Source organism: Thunnus albacares, chromosome 15 (assembly GCF_914725855.1).
Source record: "Thunnus albacares chromosome 15, fThuAlb1.1, whole genome shotgun sequence".
Lineage (NCBI taxonomy): Eukaryota > Metazoa > Chordata > Actinopteri > Scombriformes > Scombridae > Thunnus > Thunnus albacares.
The window spans coordinates 25,682,429-25,704,377 of NC_058120.1; the positions used below are offsets into that span (position 1 = coordinate 25,682,429).

The window sequence follows — 21,949 nt, forward strand, 5'->3', positions numbered from 1 at the left end:
TGCACAAAAATGGGACAATAAGTAGTTCAACTTCTGTAACTGAGGAAAAATGTATATACGTCTGCCGGTAATTTCTTGAAAATATCTTCCATTCGTTTCCTGTTGTTGTTGTTACCTGCACAAGTTGCTCTCTCAGTCGCTCTTCTGTGACTCCGAGAGATCTCATCCCTCTGACACGACAGGCAGCCTGCACCTCGTTCACATTCAGACTCTCCACCCCCTCTTCTGCTATCAGCTGCATAAACAGAGCACAGAGTTCACATTCAGTTACTTACATTTAAATTAAATGTCATACTTTAAAGGCATACTGTGTAGGATTTTCCTAAAAAACAATGGATGCACTCAATCATCACGTATGACCCACTGGAAGTGTGTGGCGGTGTATGTATCTACAGAGACTCTGCTCTCTGCCTGTATTCTCTTATTATCTTATTATCTTGCTGTGTTCAGGACGTTTCTGGGCGTTAACCTTTGGGTAGTGGGTGTGCAGCCCCCAGACAATAACAGCACGCAGGGTGTGAGGTCAGGGCTCTGTAAAAACTTAGCGACTGGGTTACATCGCTGGTTTTTTTATGTGCTTCAGTGTTTCCCTTAAATGTTTTCAACAGCAGCACAGAATCCTACACAGTATGCCTTTAAAAAGACAACAGCAGGAACTGTAAAAAAAAAAAAAAAAATATTACCACAGAGCTTCATACCTTATCATCGGCACGGATGGCCCTCAACTTCATGATGAGCTGGAAACGGAGGAAGTTGTTGGTCCCGATGGACTGGAGCTCCAGAAGGCGGCAGAGTGCCACCAGTTGAGGTCGGGTCAGGTTGTCCAGAGTCAGCTCATCCTCAAACAGTTTGGAGAAGCGGATGATCTGCTCATTACTGGGACGCTCCCCAGAGTCCCGGATCTACAAAGATGAACAAGTTATGACACTTTTTTTCTAATCTTTTTTAAAAACCTAAATTAGGATGTGACACTGCAGCATATTCCTCTAATTAAGACCCAAATCTCCCCTGTTTGACATAATTTTGGTGATATTGTAGTCACTACCATCCAGAAAAAGTAATTAACAAAAATGTAACAGTACAAATGATCTATCTAGAGAAGCTGGACTTCCCCTTGTCCTGTTTTTATCATGTAAGTAAAACAGACTGTCCTTGTTTTTTTAAAATGTGATTTCAGTTCATTTTTGCTTTTAAATGAACAGATAGTGGAAACAAAGTGAGGAGTGCTCACTTAATTGATTCCAATTGGTGTGTAAATGTGTAAAATCATAACATATAGATGAAAAATGAACCTTAATATTTTACATATATGACCTCATTTCAGCTTCTTTTACTAATATACAGTACATCCTACTAAAGACCAACCAACTGAGACATTTATTGATTCAACCACCAGAGGGCAGCACTGAGCCTGTGTTCCCTCATCTCATACTGAACAGTCTCAATGACACCGACACCAACCTTCTGGAAAAAGGTGGAGAACTCCTCCGTCACATTGCCTTGGGCAGCCTTGTTCCGCAGAGCAATCTCCTCGATGGTGTCCTGCAAGAACTTGGCCATCTCCAGTTTGACCCTCAGTTCCTTTTTCAATCTCTCCTCCTGTTACAACAGGTTACAAATTCACTGTGGTGTAAAAAATATTTCCCTCTTTTTTTCATTAAAAAACAAGATTTTGTTGAGCATTCTGTAAACTGATTTTCAAGAATGTGATAAAGTATGTGATGAAATTAAAGAAATATATTTAGAATCTACAGTCAATAGTTCACAGTAACTACAGCGTTGTTTTACACCTTACATGAGTTCTGTATATGTCAGTGTAAATTGTAAAAAAATCAATGCAGTCTGAGGAAAACCAATTTACTGGAAACATAATTGGAAAATTACATTAGCAATGATTATTATCATTATTATGCAGGCATTAACAGTGCAGAACAAGAGGTCGAGGATCCTGTTATAGTAAAGATTAGACTCAAATAGGATTAACCTTGTCAAGAGACAGCAGGTCAAGGTGAAAGTTCATGCTATGAATGAAGATCACGTTTTGCTGAATATGTTCTCACTAATACTGCAATAAGAGACTGCAAAATTGATTTTCAAAGATAATTATTATTTAGGGAAATCAATCGAAGGATAAACGGATACAATTTACTGGTGTTGAGTCACTGTGTCTCAATCCACACTGACACTAAGTGTAGACTTTAAACTACACTACAAATTTGATTCGCCACTGCAACATCTAACAAAATATTACCCAAAAAATTGATCTGATGCATCTTGTCTATATCATGCAGCTTTAGTTTTGCCCAACTCTGATTACCTTCTTTGACTGAGTCTCGAAGGTGGACGGCAGCATGTTGGGGAAGAGTTTCAAGGCTACAGGAAGCAGGAACTCCATAAAGGGGACGATGATGAACACCAGGAAGGGAAGAAGTCTGAAGACGTCCGCACACGTTCTGAGAAACTGGGGAGGACATTTTGGAAACTGTTAGAATTGACTCCTTTACTGCCGTAGACCTCCATTGTTGTCCAAAAACTATTAAAAACACATCAATGTGTCACACCGCTGCACTGGGTGACATGTTCCTTCATCACAAAGAGTTTGGGAACGTTAGTTTGTTTAGAAACGGTTTCAAAGACTAATAACATCGATCACATTTTCAGTCTCTGGAGAGTAGTTCTGTGTAAGGCAGATGCCACTGCACATGCATTTGTACTACACTGTAAATTTCTCAGAGAACTTCAATACAAAGTTATAAGGTTATGATATGTAGCACAACAATGGAGGTCTAAGGCACAGAGAAATAAGATATATCAGGCTTTGAATACACACACAGTACTTGTAAGTAGATCAGTTCATTATTGGTTTGGCTCTGCACATGAGATTTGTTGACAATATGAAAAATATACAAAATTGCCAGCCATGTCCTTGAAGAACTGCAACCCTTGTGAAGAAATCTTTGCAACTGTGGAGATTTATTTTGACTAAGCCAGTGTCTGCTTCTGTTTGGATTTTAAACAATGAAGATGGTTTTTCAGAACCTATTATGCAACCATGTTCATGTAAGTACAATAACACCAGGCTGCAGTTTGTGAATGTCTCCAGGAGAGAGCAGCAGCGGGTGGAAAAGCCAGCAGGGAAACGTGTGAAAATGTTTACCTCATCTTCCTTTGTCTCTTGGTACAATCGCCCTGCTCAATCCCACTAATAACAGTTTCAACAGTCAGCACTTTTAACCCCAATGCCCATACATCCCCAGAGCAACAGAAACCTCCTAACTCATTGGTGTATTATTTTCATGGTGCTATAGACCAAAGTGAACATTCTGCCTGCCTCACAAGGCTCAGAAACTGTCCACTTGAGCCAACAGGAAGCACATTTGTTTAGCACAGCCCTGAACAATCCTCAGAGTATAGAAGTACCAGGCCAACACTGGTCTACTTCATTGTACAGCTGTCCAACTGTTGGCTTTCTGACTATCCCGGGACACAATCCCCAACCGGCCATCTACAGAGATGGCTCTGGGAGGAGAAGGCCAAAACATGAGTCTTTTCTCTGCCCTTTCCACCTGCATGTCAGTGGACCAGTAGGGTGAAGGATTTAGGCCAGCGCGAGTGAAAAGGCCTTTGTCCGTAGGCCCATTGACATGTATATCATCTCCCAGAGTTCCACATCAAAGAAGGGAGGAGGGGGTAACAGATTAAAATAGAAGGAGCCTTAAACGGAGGCCTGAGTATTGTAAGTGAATATGAAAGGAGGAGATTAAGGAGGCAAAGCCAGTCCAGGTTAGATGAATGGGGTGTAGATGGGTTCAGGACATGCGCTCCAAGGGAGTCAGCTGCATTTGAAAAGGTGCAGATGGGGTGCTGGTGTGGGTTTAATGGGGCGGGGGGGGGACTGTGATCATCATCAGCACTGAGCAGCAGCTATTAGCACCGCAGTGAGACTTTATTTCCCTGTTGTTGTTGTTGTTTTTGAGTGCAGTGTATGATTTTTTTTATTTAATGTATTTGCCAAATAACAAGATTTATATTATTCTCAAGTGACACTATACACTATGTACTGTAAAAACAATAATGTCACTGGGAAACTGATAATTAGCTATCACATTTTTAACCTTATCTTGTATTTGGGTGGTTCAATTAAAAATCACAACATTTTAAGACAACAATTTAATTTTAACATGTCTACCATATAGTAAATGCACCTGGGAGCACATTGATGAAAAAAAAAATCTACTTCAGTTTATTAAAATTTTTTTCATTGGCAATGACTGCTTCATTATAATTGCTGTGCACATGACAAACAGAGAACATAAACTTAAGAATCTCCTCAAATGTCAGTGGAAGCAATGAATGGAAAATGTACCCTTACAGCAAGAGCAACTGAAAAAGGAAACTGGCACGTTTCAGCTCTTCATTTCACTAGTTTTGTAAGACACATTGCACCATCCCTTTGCAAAGCATGAAAGGTCTCCATTGTCTTTGGGTGTGTCAGTATGGATTGTGAAATACATTGTAACATGCCTGCGTACTGATGTCTGAAAGACTAACACCTGCACTAGAAAAAATGTCCAAAGTCTCTGATTCCAGCTTCTCAAATGTTAGTATTTTATAGTTTATTTAGTCTTTTATGATAGTAAACTAAATATCATTGGGTTATGGACTGTTGGCTGGGACAAAAGAAGACATTAGAGGACATGAACTTGGGTCTTTAGAAAGACTAATCAACGCTTTTCAACATTTTCTAACATTTTAGACCAAACAACTAATCGATTAATCAAGAATATAATCAACAGATTAATCGATAATGAAAATAATTTTAATTGCAGCCCTAATGGATACTTATTCATTGTCCAGATTTATCAAATTCTAAAGTCAAATACTTCAATATTTCTATTGAGGCTTTATTTTAGTTTAGTCAAATAAAAAAATAAGATTGGGGCTATCCTTGGATAATTTTTCTTGTCAATATCAGATGCAGAATTGAAGAAATCAACCTCTTTATTTTAATGTGGTGTTAATGTGAGTTTCCACTTAAATGCTGCGAATTTTGGATGTAGTTTGATTACGTTTTTTTTCCTTACCTGACTAGTTAGTTAAATAGCTAAAGCAGTTGGTGAATTTTGGATTCGGCCAAGTATCTCAGCCAAAGCACATGGACAGATTCCCCGACAAGGGCAGCAGAGGCCGAGTCAACCACAACAGCAGCTCAATCCTTCACGCCAGAGAGGAGCATTCACAACTTGCCAATCCACTAAGTCTGTACCATCCTGTGCTATCAAGGGACGTGGTAACGGTGTGATCTGAGCTGACCCACAAACCTTTCCTTACATGACACCTGTGTGCCGAGAACCAGCATCAGATTACTGCAGTGGGTACTGGACCTCATTCCAGACAGCTTCTCTGAATGTCAGACGACCGGCAGATTCAGAACAAGGAGTAAATCGTTTCAAAGAATATCAAAGACTCATCTTTCAAATATATTTTATGACTTCAAGAGGCAAAATAATGAATTTTAACTTCTGCTTCCACAGTTGTTCACTGTAAATACTTAAAAATTAAAACTAAACAGTGTTTATTCTGCATCTGGTGTGAATTATTAATTATAATATGATTAGGTCACTCAGTTAAAAGTCAATTATACCCACATTCTACTTAATAATTGAATAGTAATTGATGAGAAACTTTTAAGTGCTAAAGCTAAAGAAAGAGGCAACACGTAATGCTTCTGACCTTCCTGAACTAACTTCAATGATTTCTTCATCTTAACCATCAACCTGTATCTTTGACCCCATCCCAACTAGGCTGCTTAAAGAAGTTTTACCCTTAGTTAGCACTTCTTTACTAGATATGATCAATCTGTCTTTATTGACAGGCTATGTACCACAGTCCTTTGAAGTAGCTGTAATTAAACCTCTTCTTAAAAAGTCTAGTCTTAATCCAGGTGTTTTAGCCAACTGTAGACCTATATTTAACCTTCCCTTTCTCTCCAAGATCCTTGAGAAAGCAGTCACCAATCAGTTGTGTGTTTCTACATAACAATAGTTTATTTGAGGATTTTCAGTCAGGATTTAGAGCACATCATAGCACAGAGACAGCACTGGTTGAAGTTATAAATGACCTAATTGCACTGGACAAAGGATTCTTCTCTTTACTTCTCTTGTTAGATCTTAGTCCTGTATTTGACACCATTGACCATCACATCCTATTACAGAGACTGGAACATTTAATTGGAATTAAAGGAACTGCATTAAGCTGGTTTAAGTCCTATTTATCAGATCGATTTCAGTTTGTACACGTTAACAATGAATCCTCCATGCACGCAAAAGTCAGACACCGAGTTCCACAAGGTCCTGTGCTTGGACGAATACTATTCACCTTATATATGCTTCCTCTAGGCAATATTATTGGGAAACACTATATACATTTTCATTGTTATGCAGATGACAACCAATTATATTTATCAATGAAGCCAGATGAAACCAATCAGTTAACTGAACTCCCAGCATAAGGATATAAAGAACTCCATGACCTGCAATTTTCTGCTACTTAACTCAGACAGAACTGAAGTTATCATGCTAGACCCTAAACACCTTATAAACACATTATCTAATGATATAGCTACTCTGGATGGCATTGCCCTGGCCTCCAGTACCACCATAAGGAATCTGGGAGTTATCAGGATATGTCCTTTATCTCCCACATAAAACAAATTTCAAGGACTGCCTTCTTTCAACTATGTAATATTGTAAAAAATCAGGCACATCCAGTCTCAAAAAGATGCAGAAAAACTAGTCTACACATTTGTTACTTCTAGGCTGGATTATTGCAATTCCTTATTATCAGGCTACCCTAACAAGTCTCTAAAGACTCTCCAGCTGGTCCAGAATCCAGCTGCACGTGTACTAACAAGAACTAAGAGGAGATTATATTTCTCCCATTTTAGCTTCACTGCATTGGCTTCCTGTAAAATCCAGAATAGAATTTAAAACCCTTCCCCTCACCTGCAAAGCCCTTAATGGTCAGGCACTGTCATATCTTAAAGACCTCATAGTACCCTATTACCCCACTAGAACACTGCACTCCCAGAATACAGGCTTACTGGTGGTACGTAGAATCTCCAAAGTAGAATGGGAGGCAGAGCTCCTCTTCTGTGGAACCATCTTCCAGATTCAGTTCATGAGGCAGACACCCTTTCTACGTTTAATAGAAGGCAAAAAACTTTCCTTTTTGATAAAGCTTATAGTTAGGGCCGACCAGGCTCACTTTGGAGCAGCCCTTAGTTATGCTGCTATAGGCCTAGACTGCCGGGGGACTTCCCATGATGCACTGAGCTCCTCTCTCCTCCTTTCCCTCTCCATCTGTACACATTCATGTACCATTAATGCATGTTACTAGCTTGGCATCTTCCCTGGAGTTTTGTGCTTTCTTGTCTTGCAGGTGACCTTCGGTTGTGGACTGCCTGCTTCCTGTGCCTGTGGCCTTAGTCCAGCTTGGTATCCACTGCAACCACTATCGTTATTATTCATATTTCTATTATTATTAATGTTATTATTGTTACTATTGTGGTTGCCATGCTTCTCTGTGTCTCCCTCTTCCCTTTCCCCCTCCCTCTTTCTCTCTAAACCCAACCAGTCAAGACAGATGGCCGCCCACCCAGAGCCCGGTTCTGCTTGAGGTTTCTTCCAGTTAAAAGGAGTTTTTCCTTGCCGCCGTCGCCAAGTGCTTTCTCATTGTTGGGTCTCTGTAAAATAGAGTATAATCTAGACCTGCTCTATGTGAAAAGTGCCCTGAGATAACTTTTGTTGTGATCTGGTGCTATATAAATAAAATTGACTTGACTTGACTTCCTAAAGAGCTTTAATCAAGCATCACAATCTGCTGAGCGCCTAGTGAGTAAACACTCAGCGTTCAGCCAATTTCTATAATCGATCCCATTAGGTTTGAGAAGCTGTGGATTAAACAGCATAGAACAAGATGTCTGGGCAGTCAGACTTGAATTCTTGCTCAGTCATCCCTGATCTCTTAACTCATGCTGGTGATCCCTGCTGTACACTCTGAGCCAGAATGGAAAAATGGCTTTCTGTCACTGGAAATACTGGTTGGAATTTCTGATTTGATTTGAACGTTTATCTATTATTACCTAACATTACTTGTACCATATTGTACTGATCAAATTTCCTGTAGTTTATTAGCTGCTGACATGGTTTCTCTTAAGCAAGCTGGCAGTTCACATATACTTGCCAGACAATCAAAATTTACTAGTATCTGGTGTTAATTTCAAATCTTGTAGTCATTTAGTGCAGCATCATGTGGAGAGGAAAAAAATGGTGGAAAGACCACTTATTTGTTTTATGCTAATTGATTCTCAATGTAATAATGCATGTGTGAGCTGTTCCTGACCTTTAAGAACTACCTTAACTATTAGCCATATAACCTCACATTTAATAGACAGGTTTTTGAGTGACATCATCATCACACACAGAGGTAGAAAACAAACCAGAAGAGAGATTTTATGACAAAATCGACATGAGGAGTTGTTTTCGTGCCATAAACTAGTAATCCATGGAAAAAGTTCAATATTCCCAAAAGGAAACCTCTTTTTCACCTCATTAGCCGTTTGAGTTTTGCAATCTGGCCAGAGATTCTAATAAAATGGTGAATAGATTTGCACAACAAAAGGGTGGGGGGGATACTATTTTAGACAGATCTGTGCATTTATGGCTGTCAAATGAATTGTGCAAACATTTGTCAGGCTCTGTGATCAATATTCATTACTGTGACATGCATTTAGGGTTTCAGTGTGTGTTTCTGACTTAGTGACAGCTGATAAAGGTAACATAACATTTATAAAATGGTACTGGCAGCTTCTTGTGAGCACAGGCATCTACTATTATGATTATGACATTGTACATATACAGTATCTAGTTTTATACATGCTAACTTTACTGGGGTGAGGGAAGCCTCTGTGCTTTTCAACCCGTGCTGCTCGTCAATGGTCTGGAAAACAGATACAGGTAATTTCTCAAAAACTGCAAGAGCTAACTTTATGTTGTCTAGGTTAATGTTATTTCCTTTTCTCTCTGGATATTCTGTGTCATGTTAGCTAACCAGATCCGACGGATGTTTATCAACTTGTCAGGTGTAGTGAATCAGTCTTTGGTAACATGAGAATGAGCGCCACATACAAATTCACCCCTAAAAAGTCATTTTACCGGGTTTCCACCATGTTGTTTTTTTTCTAAATACTAAAAATGTCCTAAGCTGAAAACACTAGTCTCCTAACAAAACTTTAAAAAATCTGTAGCCTCCCTGCAGGCCTCACCTGTCTCCTCTCACGGCGGGACAGAGGGTGACCGTTCAGCACCCTCCACAGCATTCTCCCAGTAATGGTGGTGTCAATCCACAGCAGCCTGAAGCCATGATAGTAGTGCTTGATTTCGTCTATGACCCGCTGTCGGAGAGTCCGTCTTACGGGCTCGGCGTCCAGCGTCGGGCTGTACACCGGCCCCCCTTCCTCCAGCTTCTTCTTCTTGTCCTTTAACGAACGCAGTGACTTCTCCACCTTTGAATCATCCCATCGTCTCCTCGAGGTGTGTATCCACCTGACACCGGGGATGTCCTGATGATGTGCTCTCGTCCACTGGGGCCCCGCTGTGATCGCAGGGTACGGGGAAGGGGAGGCCCCCAACACAAAAGCGCAGTAGAGCCGCTGTGAGTCCAGGTTCTGGCAGGGGCCCACATATCCGTCTGACCCGTGGAGGGAAGAGCCCAATGAAGAGATCTGAGCCAAGTTGCCCAGTCGGAGCCCATCAAGTCTAAAGAGACAACAAGATGAAGAAGTTCAGGACAGAAAGTGCAGGCTTTGTCATGGGGATAAAATAAAAGAAGTTCAGGTTTAAAATATAAAATATAAAAAGTATAAAATGAGAAATTAATAAAACCTGATAACTAGAAACACCTTACTGGCACTGGGTGCATAGGGTTTTAAGTCCTTAGTTTACAAAATGAAACCACTATAATAGCAAGGACGCAACAAAATTATGGTAAATACCTTTTGCAAAATGGTAAATGGTTGTAAAATGTACAACAGCCCCTCAAATACTGAAATATGTGCCAAGAAAAATAAAGAAAACCTCAAAACTAGAGGGTATTTCTTCAAGATTCATTAACTACTACTACATAGTAGAAATGTAAGGCTTTCAGTTTTTATATTATGGTGTGTAAGTGGTTTTCTGCTGCTTCACAAACACATTTGATTAGCTTACTTTTGACTGGAGAGTCTGAGCGCTGTGCACTTGAAACAGGAACCATCTTTTAGTTTCCCTGAAAGGAAGAATGAAAAAAAAAAAGAAACATGAGTGGCTGTGAACTGATAATAAGCCATTCAACAGACAGGGGCAAAAACACACACAAACACAACACACTTTTATGAACTACTGCTGTTGAGCAAATGAACAGATTTTTTTACACATCAGCTGTTAAGGCAACTTTATCCCTGGATTTACTGACCCAGCTACGACCCCGACAAAAAAAAAAAAAAAGACTGTGCTTTAAACGGGTTATGTAATAACACAATATACAGTGAAGTCACTCCCGTTGGCTTCCTCTATGGTTTATCTGAGAATACTAACAAAACTCTGCTGACATCTTAGACGTTAGCTTTCTACCCATTCATCACATAGCATGGAAATCTAGCAGCATAGTGCTCAGATGAGGCCACCGGAGGAAGACTATTAGCGGTGGAAATGTCATTATGTCCGTGCAGAATTAAATAAGGACTAGTAACATGATAGCATGCTTTTTGTACTTTTGCGTTGTTACCCAGAAGCTGCAAAAAACAGATGTACATGTGCTTACTGATGATAACATGTAGATCTTATAAGGCGTGAGACTTCATCAAGATAGCCGAAATTCAGTTAACCAGAATGAACAAAATCATTTTAAAGTCAGTCTGTATGTCTTGTGGTTACATCTGCTTTTTCCTTATTATTTAACGCACTTCAGGTACTGTTACTACTTTTATTAGAAACATTTTTATTCTTTAAATTGACATCTACCAGACAAATTTAAGTGTATTCTTCTTCTAGTATTATCTTCACACTGCTCTGTCTTGGAGGGCAGGATATTCACACCCTCTGTGAGGCCTACAGAGGGGCTCCCAAACCACCGAGGCAGCTGTCAGCGATTGTGCATGCACAGAGAAGGCGGAGTGGTGAGACACTTTCAACCAATCATCTTGGCGCAGATGTCCTAGCCACGCCCTTTCCTCCAGCTCTCACATGGCCGGCTGGATCGAATCCAGCAAGGCCTGGTTGAACATGACATGCTGTGGCTGCAGGCCAGGAGGACTGAGGCCACGAGTTTACTGGAACAGTGTCACCTTTGTGGGCTGAGCGGCCCAGCTAATGTAGCTGGTTACAAACGGCACAGAAAGAAAAGCCTGGAAATACAGTAGATTACCTAACCCTACAGCGTTCGACTGGGCTGAACAAGCAGCTTCATCGCTACAGCGTTTCCTCTGTGGTTTTTATCCCCTCTGAGGTTTTCACAGTTTTGGTTTCACATTTGTGCTTCTTCCAGTCAAAGATATGTTGAGTAAAACATTTTCCAACAGCTATCATCTATAATCACAGTACACTTATAATGTATTTAGTGCATTTATTCCCCCATTGGAATAAATGATGTTTGTGAACAGGCTTTCCTTCACAAAAAACACATGACTATATGAAATAACAGTATATCATAAACCACAACAGAGATATTTGGTAAAAACAAGAATTTTTTTTACCCCTAATCTGTAATTTATGGCACTAAGCTAATATATAAAAGCTATACAGTATGAATTTTCTACAATGTTTCTTTTACTCACACTCACAATAGTGGTAACATAGTCTTGAAAACCATAATGTAACATGGTGGCATTAATACTTAACCTTGCGATTCTGAACATTTCTTTTAAGAGATTAAAATTCTGAGAACATTACTTTCATTTTCACTTTCTTTCTCTGTAGAGCAGCAGCACAGCAGAGCGCAACTGAGACAAACTTGGAGCCCGTGCATAAAACCAAAAGTGCATAAAACCAAAAGTAAAACCTCAAAATTATTCTGGTAAACAAAAAGGTTTTCTGGTACAAACCGTTGTAATATGAAACCTTTAAAAAGAGACCAAACAAAAGCCAACTAAACCCCAGTAATAATAAACCTCTTACATTATGGCAGAGTGAGGACAGAAAACTGGATATGGATCCCTGTGATTATTGATACACTTTTTTTCTGTAATTGTGACTGAGACTCACTGAGAGGAAAATTTTACTGTTGAAAAATCAACTCTCTCTGTTCTCTCCCACATATACTTTACACTGATATACTGTATCTGCAATAAGATTAGGGCTGTAACTAACAATCATTTTCATTATTTATTAATCTGAGGATTATTTTCTCAATTAATCAATTAGTTGTTTGGTCTATAAAATGTCTGTTTGTCTGGCTGTTTCCAAAAGCTCAAGGTGACGTCATCAAATGTCTTGTTTTGTCCCGACTAACAGCCCACAACCCAAATATATTCAGATTACCATCATAGAAGACTAAAGAAACCAGAAAATAAGTGTATTTAAGAATCTGGAGCAAGCAAATTTCTCACAATTTTGCCATCAAACAATTATTTGATTATCAAAATAGTTAATTTTCTTTCAATCAACTAATCGTTAAAGCTCTAAATAAGATGATATCTAATATATCTCCCTATATGATTTATCAGTCTAGCTCTATTATCAGTGTTCCTGATCTTCGGATGATGTTCCACCCAAGAATAACTAGTCAATGATTGGCATTAGTTAAAGCAAGAAACCGTATCTTGTATTTTATGAAGCGCGTCTACTGAACCCGCCTCTGGTTCAACAACTATGAAATGATTAGTCAAACTTTTACTCGGCTTAGATGTTGACTTCCACAATCCAGGCAACCTATAAAAACATCTGTATTCCTGTTGCATTTGTAAAGTAATGCACAGTGTTTACTCTAGTCATGGCCTAGACTTAGTCTTGATCTTCCCTTCTTAAACTAGAATCTATCTTTAGAAGTCTCCTTCATAAAGCCGTGTCCTACTTCCACCTGCAACAGCTTGCTCATGTGTGACCCATACCCTGCAGCTGTCTTGAGTGTAAAGTGCTAAAACAGCAGTTCAATAACACTTCCTTGTGCAGTGTGTGAGCAGTATATCACCAGACCGGGGCCTGGGGACATTTCTCTCAAGTGCCCGTATAATGAGGTTGAATGAGGACACGGGAGTTGTTATGTTTTGTCTCAGGCGTTTTAATACAGATACAGACATCGATCCATACATTTTATTTGTTCTGTTATTACCTGAACATCCTACAATATACTGGATCTCATGTTAAGTATCCTTTGTTTTATAATAATAACTGTTGGTAAGGCTATATGATTAGTTTATCAACTCCCACCACAGATGTTTCTTTGCATTAGATGCAGAGCTCAACCATAAATCTAGGAGCATTGTAGGAATGTTTACTTCCCTGCCTTGTTTACGTCCACATCGGCCTCTTGTAAACAAATCCAACCTTAGAAACAGAAGTGACATGACCTCAAAACAAGCTTGTCTATCGGACAGAATGTATGAAGTCCAGACTGTATGTTGTTACGCTTGGCTTTCTGAGTATGTGGCTGTCAAATGTCAAGCATCTCCTTTCACAGCACCAATAAAATATGATGTTTTTAGGTCAATTCCTGTCGGATTAAACTATCCGTCTACTTGGAAGACGACCGAATCTCACGTTTTCAGGCGTCTCGGTGTGTGGGAGTTTGAATGACACCGGTTTCAGCTCGACAAACCGCATGAGTAAGCACTCTAAATAAATAAATAAACGGCTCCCACCAGGCTTGTTGCAGATGCCACCTCACAGGCCACTAATGCTGCACTGACACCGACCCTGCACGTGTAGCGTGATGTTCTCACCGCTGAAACTATTCTCCTATAGTTTATTGATGTTGTGTTAGATAACGCTCTTATCGTTACTACTTCTGACCTTACGACCCTTGTTTGACGAAAGCTCCTTTGAAAAAACTGCACACCGGTCAATGTTCAGCAGTTGCAGCGGCACTGAAGGGTCATTGTGCAGCTTTGAGATCACTATTACTGTGGAATTTACTATGGATTTTCTTTTGTTATCCATATTTTTTCATAGTAGGTTGATTGTTACAGCTGGCTCATTAATTCTCAGTGAAATCAGAGAGGAAATTACCTCTTTTTATCTTGAATAAATATGCTAACACAACACACTACAAACACAATGAGACAACTGAAGGCATTTAAGGTACTTTTACTATGCACACAATTCAGAGTAAAATAAAGGATGCATGTTAAAAGCATGAAAACAGTCAAATTTAGAGTAAAGGTAAGAAAGGACTGCTTATTATAACTGTGCAAAGGGATATTCACAAATCAAGATATGATTGCACTTATTATGTGTAAAATCTCAACCAGAATATCAGCCAACGTGTCCAACGTGAATACAGGGAGGGAAAATTAGGCTCAGCCGGTCTCAGGTGGAGTTATAAGAGGCACTGACCTTTCCTCGTGGAAGCCCCGCAATTTGTCTGATAATCTGGGCCTAAAGCCAGGAATACAATCTCAGTCATGCACCGCAGACGGACAAATCCCCTTTCTGACCCTGTCGTCTATTTATAAGCCTCAATGTACCAACTACACCACAGACATAATTTATCTCTCTTCAATGTCTTCATTGCTACCTGTTAACACCCGCGATAACGTCTATAAACTAAACAACAAAAGGTGTAGAAACATCTCATCTTAATGTTCATAGTTATATAACTGCTTTCCTGCAGTTCATGCTTATCACAAATGTGTGACTGAATGATTTCACCACACTCGGTTTGACTGACGGACGGTTCAAGACCAGTCAGTGAGGAGATTCATTTCAAAAAAGCATGAGAGCATTCCTCTAAAAAGAGCACGAGTCTTCTTTTTGTTAGATGTAATTCTACTGTGTATCACAATATGGCTATATATAGTGATGCAGCCTATAAATCAATTAGGAAACTGTTGTAAAATATCCATATATGTCTGTTTTTAGCTATTCCAATGTATTAAATACCTAACAAATCAAGGTACATCATCATATTGCCATCAAACAGCCGTACTCAATGATTTGTAACACAATGGTTTTATACACTCAGAGATATTAAAAAGTGCAGCTAACATAGTATGACTGACGTATGACAAATTTCTATTGTTATTATTATATATTATATACCATCAAATCTCCCTCCCTTAATTAGTGAGGGGCCAAAAAACCTTGTCAATACTGATTTCTAACAACCAAACATTTGCTGGTTTTAAGTGCTGGTTGTAAAATTAATAGCTGTGTTTTTTTCCCCTGCTGCTGGTCAGACTAAACGTGCAAGTGGCTGTAATACTTTAGGCTCTGACAACTTGTGATGTGCACATTAGAGCTGCAATGATTAGTCAGTTAATCAGCAACTATTTTGATAATCAATTAATTATCTTTTTTTTGAGAAAAAGTGCTAAAATTTGCTGGTTTCAGCTTCTTAATTGTGGTGACTTAAAGCTTTTCTCTGTCATACATGGTAGTAAACTGAATATTTTTGGGTTTCAGACTGTTGATGAGGTAAAACAAGACATCTGAGGACATCAACTTTGACTCTGGGATATTATAACAGGCATTTTTCATTGTTTTCTGGCATTTTATAGACAAAATGATTCATCGCTGAATCGAGAAAATAATCAGCAGATTAATCGATGATGAGAATAATCGTTAGTTGCAGCACTAGTGCACATAAAGTTACCTTTGTGGTAAAGCTGCAACGATTAGTTGCTTTGTTGCCAACTTTTAAATTAATCAACAACTATTTTGATAATCAATTAATTGTTTTGAGTCATCTTTTAGGAAGAAAATTCTCAAATTCTCTGGTTCCAGCTTCTTAAATGTTATTATTCTTTTGTTTCTTTAGTCGTCAGTGATAATAAAATCAATATGTTTGGATTGTTTGGACAAAACAAGACATTTAACAACATCACCATGGCCTCTGGGAAACAGTTATTGCATTTTCCACCATTTCTGACATTTTATGGACCAAACGACTCGAGAAAATGATCAACAGATTAATCGATAATGAAAATAATGGTTACTGGCTGCCCTACTTTGTGGTTTGTGTCTACCTGCCCAGGGATTACTGATGGAAACTAGCTAGTAGCTAAATCTGGTACAAAGCATCTCTTCTCTTTGTATAACATTCAGTTTGGTATAAAAGGTGAGATATAATATATACTCTATATCAACCTAAAATGAATATCAAATGTTACTAGCAGCCCTCGATTGGAAAAACACAAATTTCCACAGTGCTCTGCAACTGCAACATCACCATTGCATATTCTGTTTCAGTGGCTCAACGTTTCACCACCTTATCCAAACGACAGCAACAATAAACAGACCATTGAGATAAAACAAGGCTGGAAACAGCACACAACAGAGACAAAATATAGCTTCATTCATGTCGTATCTCACATTTTTCCCACGACACATCATGCTGAGAAGTAGATACGAATTGGTTGCCTTGCAGACATTATTAGTTATGTACAGGGCAAAAAACTGAGAATATTGCCAGAGAATTTACAAAAGCTGTTTGTTTTTAGCTCTGAGGAAGAGGACAAGAGAACGAAATATAACTTTAATCAGTAATTCAGTATGTGGCGTCAAAATGTGGAATTGTCTAGAGAAAGATTTAAAGGGTTATTCAAATATTTTTCAGTTCAAAAAAATAGAGAAAGACTAATGAGACTGTATGAAGCTGACAGGTAATGGCTTGTCTCAGCTGATGGCGAATTATTATGTATGGCTTTGATCTTTTTTTCTTATGTTACTGTAAGTAATGGTTGTTAAATAAGTAGAATTGACAGACCATCTGTTTCTATTGTTTATGTTTTAAGTAAGGGTCAGGCAATATAAGATTTTTTGGTCATGGGAATCTGTGCGAGGAAATTGAGCTGTGTTTTGTTCGTGAATCGCATTTCTTCCAGGAGCTGTTCATTACCATGAGCTGAACAAATAAATGAAATGGATATCTTGTGGGTTCCTGAAAAAAAAAAACAAAAGAGGAGCCTGTCTGCCATGGCAACGAGCATCCTCTCAGGCTGCAGTGGAAAGAGGGGGCGCTCGCCAGTCACAGCAGAAACCAAGCTGTCCTCAGATAACCTGAATCCAAAAAATCATGGGCTGCTCCTTGTTTATTTCTGACTAGCGGCAAGACGCGGCGTCTCCAGAGTTTGTAACCCTAAACCTCCCGTACAACACAGCTTTGATAACAAGTAGTTACTGATTAGTACCTTAAAATACAGAATGACAGATTATTTGAAGTTGATACCCTGTCACCTTCCTCCACTAGCTCACTGCAAACTGGACCACCTGCGTATGCAAAGACTCCTCTAGATGCTAATTGTTAGCTTTATTTTGTCTCCGTGAATATAATGAACAATAAGTTAGACAGAATATAAAACAATGAATTCTTACCTTTACCTTTCTGGAAATCATTCTTTAACGACCGGGACGTTTTCATTAAAGGTGCCCGAGACCTCGTAAACAGGATTAACGCCATGCGGAGGCTTTCTGCCTTTAACAGTTACAGTAAGTTAACTATAAGCTAGCTAGCTGCTTAGCTAGCCACTGTTTGTTCAAGCTGTAAAAACGATAGAACAGCTAACAGGGAACATAAATACCAAAAATGGCTCTACGCTTTTTTACACGCTAAGACGCATATATAACTGTACATCGGAAGATTTAGCTCCATGTCATGTCCTTCCCTTCTTCACGGATGACAGTTAGCCGGGCCAGGCTCCCGAGTGACGTCAATCTACTGTTGTGTGTTTGTTAAGCAGCCAGTGACGTCAAGCTCCCAGGAAGACGGCGCAGCTTCCGGCGTGTTGTGAAAATAAAATAAAAATAAAAGCACGTATGTGTCAGTTGGAGTTCAAATTTCAAGAGCTTTTATTGTCACGTGCACAGAAACACAGCAGATGGCAATCATTGACTGAATATAACTTTGTTTATTTATAGAGGGTCAACGATGGCAACATTGAACGTGGTGGAGTTTGGCTTCTTCGAGCTCTAGTTCCAATTTAGTATGGTGGCCCTGAGGTGCAAAACACAACATTTCAGGAAACTAGTAGTAGAAAGTTAGAGTTAGAGTTTAGAGTAGAAAAATAAAATATTTACAATTATATATTTAAAAAAAAAATTAAAAAGGAGAGAGAGAAGGAAAAGATAAGAGAGAGATAAATTTAAATATGCACAAATATACATTACATTGCACATTGGTGCACTGGTGCGGTATTGCATATAATGTATAAATGATGGGTGATAAATACTTCTGATAAAAATATAAATATAGTCTAGTATGGAAGAGAGTGTGTGTGTGTTTGGTGGGGGATGAATAAGAGTGTAGGAGAGGAAGAGAGAGAAAGAGCGAGAGAGATAGACTGTGTAAGTGTGTGAGTTGTTATGTATGTGTGTTCACAAAGTCTCATAGTTCAACAGTCTGATGGCTTGCAGATAGAAGCTGTCTCTGAACCCGCTGGATCTGGCTCTGATGCTGCTATACTGCATGCCTGATGGTAGCAGTGAAAAGAGTCTGTAGCTGGGGTGGTTGGGGTCCATGATGATTTTCATTAAGTCCATAGAGCAGTGGTAGGCAAATGGTGGTCCATAGGCCAAATCTGGCCCTCCAGAAAATATATTTGCCCCCCTGTCAAAAGCTGGTTTTGACTTTAGTGATGTACATCCAAAGTTTTACATAATTTTTCACAAATGTTCTGTAGGTAACAAAATAAACACAAGGCATATGTAAAGGCGTATGTATACTATACATAGGAGAAGAGTCATTAAAACTGTGGTTGCACCATGCTATTTGAACAGTGCATGGTGCTGAGATTATGTCTAATAAACCTACCAGAAATGAAATTTTAATGTGTGAATTCTAATACTGTTTTAATTCCACAACTTTAGCCTATTCGGCCATAATAGGTATATTTTTCACAAATAGGTGGCGGTTGAACAGAAATTATGTGACAACAAAAACAATAACAGTACTTTCCATGCATCTGAATCAGAATGGAATAAAAAACAAAACAAGAAAAACCTGTTTTCTATTTTAACAGAGACCTTGTGGACAATAATCCCAGTGCTTTGAGACTGAGGAAAAGAAAAGTTTCGCCTCAGAGCTTCTGAGGAACTGAAAATATTTGATGACGTTTAGAGCCCCTATACTTTTCTTTTTTTTTTAAATGAGTCACTTTATCCTCCTTGGTTTTGATAAGTGCTATATAAAGACAATGTACTTTTATTATCAAATGGGACTGTGGTTGTACAGGGCAACTTCAAGTTGTGAATTTGTGTGGGTGTGCAAGACAGCATTACTGGTGGAAAGCTTCCATGGATAAATAAACATTTTAAATAAAAAAATTGTTTTCTAATGCCGCCCACATCAACAGTTAAACAACAATTATTAATAACTGCACATTCTGGATGTTGCTATTCTTTATAAATGCGTGTTCTAGTTTTAAAACAATTATTTGAATTTCTGATCTACAGCATGCCTGTGTTGTGTTTATTTGTACATTTCTTACATTAACCTGAACCCAACCTTTGCCCTAAACCCAACCATTATCTCTGCAATGAACCTAATCGAAGCCAGCATCATGGGAAACAAAGTGGGAACATTTCTTAACACAGGACCTATCATCATATCATTCTCTCAAGGAAGGCTTTTTATTTTGAAATGCAACAGCAAATCTTTACCGGGAAGTTTCAGGATATTTTACGCCCCCTACATTCCTCTGTAGGTAATACAGGCGTATGCTTGAATTACAATAGTTATGAGGAACAAGGAAGTATCAGGGCCTGCAGGGAGAGCCATCATTCTGTTTGGTCAAAATTTTCACTGAACACTTGTGTTTTCTGGTGTTTTCAATATGCAATGACTTTACTATGGATCACAGCTGATACTGAGATTATCAGCCTATCATAAAAATTCAAATTTAACAATAAGCCTAGTGCCCAATAACATTAGGCCTTGAGGATCAGGGGCCACCATATCCTCCAGAACATTGCAAACAAATCCTGAAAGTTAAACAGCACAAATGTACATCACAGGTAGCCAAACCAAAATCAAGATTTGTATTGACAGTTCGTTTACATTAGGCCAGGTAAATACACTGTTGTCTAATATGAAACTGTCTGGACTGACTTCTAGTTTAAGAGAGGCTATTCTTTCTGACCGGCCTGCAGAGGTGGAAGACGTATTACTGTATAGCAATGTAGAAATACTCCATAGCAAGTAAAAGTCCTGCATGCTACATAAGTAAAAGTACATAAGTATTAGCAGTAAAAATGTAGTTAAAGTATTGCAGTAAAAGTAGTGGTTTGGTCTTTCTGACTGATATTTTATTGTATATGACATCATTAGATTATTAATACTGACAAATCACAAATCTGTTTTCAGTTTTTGGATTTTTTTTTTAATCTTTGATTTTTGCTGAAATATTGGATCACTTGAACATTAATTGAAATGCAACCATGTGAGGAGTTTAGAGGGAAAAATCACTATTTGGTGGAGCTGTTAACAACTCATAGACATCTGAAATGTGACCCCGACTACACACTGCTTTTTGCAAGACATCAAAAGCCAAAAAGGTTGGAAACCACTGGTTTCATCTTTAACAATGTGTTGTATCTTAAAAGCTTGTTATATTATCCATTGTGTCAAATCTTCATCTGAAAAGTAACTAAAGCTGTTGAATAAATGTAGTGGAGTAGAAAGTACAATATTTCCCTCTGAAATACAATGGAGTGGAAGTATAAAGTAGCATCACATGGAAATACTCAAGTAAGGTACAAGTACCTCAAAATCGTACTTAAGTACAGTACCTGAGTAAATGTACTTAGTTGCTTTCCACCACTGGATTTGGAGATCCCTTTTTATTGTTAGTGCTTACAGTCACTAAATGTATTTGTTTCTCACAACAATAATGTAAATGGACTGTAAGTAATACACCATCTAACTATTAAGTTACATTTAAATGCACATTTTGTTTCCCTGTAAGAATCTATTTCCCCTTATAACATCATAATCACAGTTGAAACAGTAAAATATGGAAAGTAAAAATAAACATTCTGCCAAAATACAGCCTGCCTTTTCTCAACATCAATTCGCATTTCCACTGAATAACTGGATAAAAGGTCAGAAGGCCAATCTTTGAAAGGAAACTTGGCAAATCAACCCAACAGTACTTTGCAAAATTGAGGCACTTGTACTTTGCTTGAGTATTTCCGCTTTATGCTTTTGACCTCTTACAAAAAGCAGTGCGTAGTTGGGGTCACATTTCAGATGTCTATGAGTTGTTAACAGCTCCACCAAATAGTGATTTTTCCCTCTAAACTTCTCAAATGGTTTCATTTCAATAAATGTTCAAATGATCCAATATTTCGCCAAAAATCAAAAATTAGAGCAAAAGTCCAAAAAACTGAAAACAGATGTGTGTATCAGAACTTCCTCTCCCATCAATCATCTCATGACCCCTCAGATTTATCTGGTAACCCTTCAGAGGGGCCCGACCCCTAGTATGGGAACCACTGGACTGAACTAGCTAACTCTATATAAAGTAGTTGAAACTAGCTCCACCTCCAGCAGCTACAACAGTAACATGCTGCTTATACACTGATGCTTCAGTATGAATAATCTAATTATGTCATATACAATAATATATCAGTCAGAGAGACCAAACCACTACTTTTACTGCAATACTTTAGCTACACCAACTACATCATAATACTTATGTACTTCTGTTCATACAGGGCTTTTGCTTGTAATGGGGTATTTTTACATTGCTGTATTGGTA

The 21,949-nt window shown here is 38.6% G+C and overlaps 1 protein-coding gene across 6 annotated transcripts in view; it reads right to left on the minus strand.

Annotated features, from left to right (window-relative positions):
* Positions 1–17,926, minus strand: part of letm1 (leucine zipper-EF-hand containing transmembrane protein 1) — a 33,620-nt gene extending 15,694 nt beyond the window's left edge. For 4 of the 6 annotated variants that reach the window (XM_044374182.1, XM_044374184.1, XM_044374183.1 and 1 more), the window contains exons 1-7: positions 17,568–17,926; positions 10,269–10,326; positions 9,326–9,818; positions 2,318–2,461; positions 1,462–1,599; positions 699–902; positions 116–235 (exon numbers count right to left, since the gene is read on the minus strand). In XM_044374182.1, the coding sequence (XP_044230117.1) occupies positions 116–235; positions 699–902; positions 1,462–1,599; positions 2,318–2,461; positions 9,326–9,818; positions 10,269–10,326; positions 17,568–17,652 (1,242 nt within the window). In that variant the 5' untranslated portion in view covers positions 17,653–17,926. The remainder of the gene's footprint in view (positions 1–115; positions 236–698; positions 903–1,461; positions 1,600–2,317; positions 2,462–9,325; positions 9,819–10,268; positions 10,327–17,567) is intronic. The other 2 variants (XM_044374186.1, XM_044374185.1) reach the window with 2 other exon arrangements.
* Between the last annotated feature and the right edge of the window lie 4,023 nt (positions 17,927–21,949).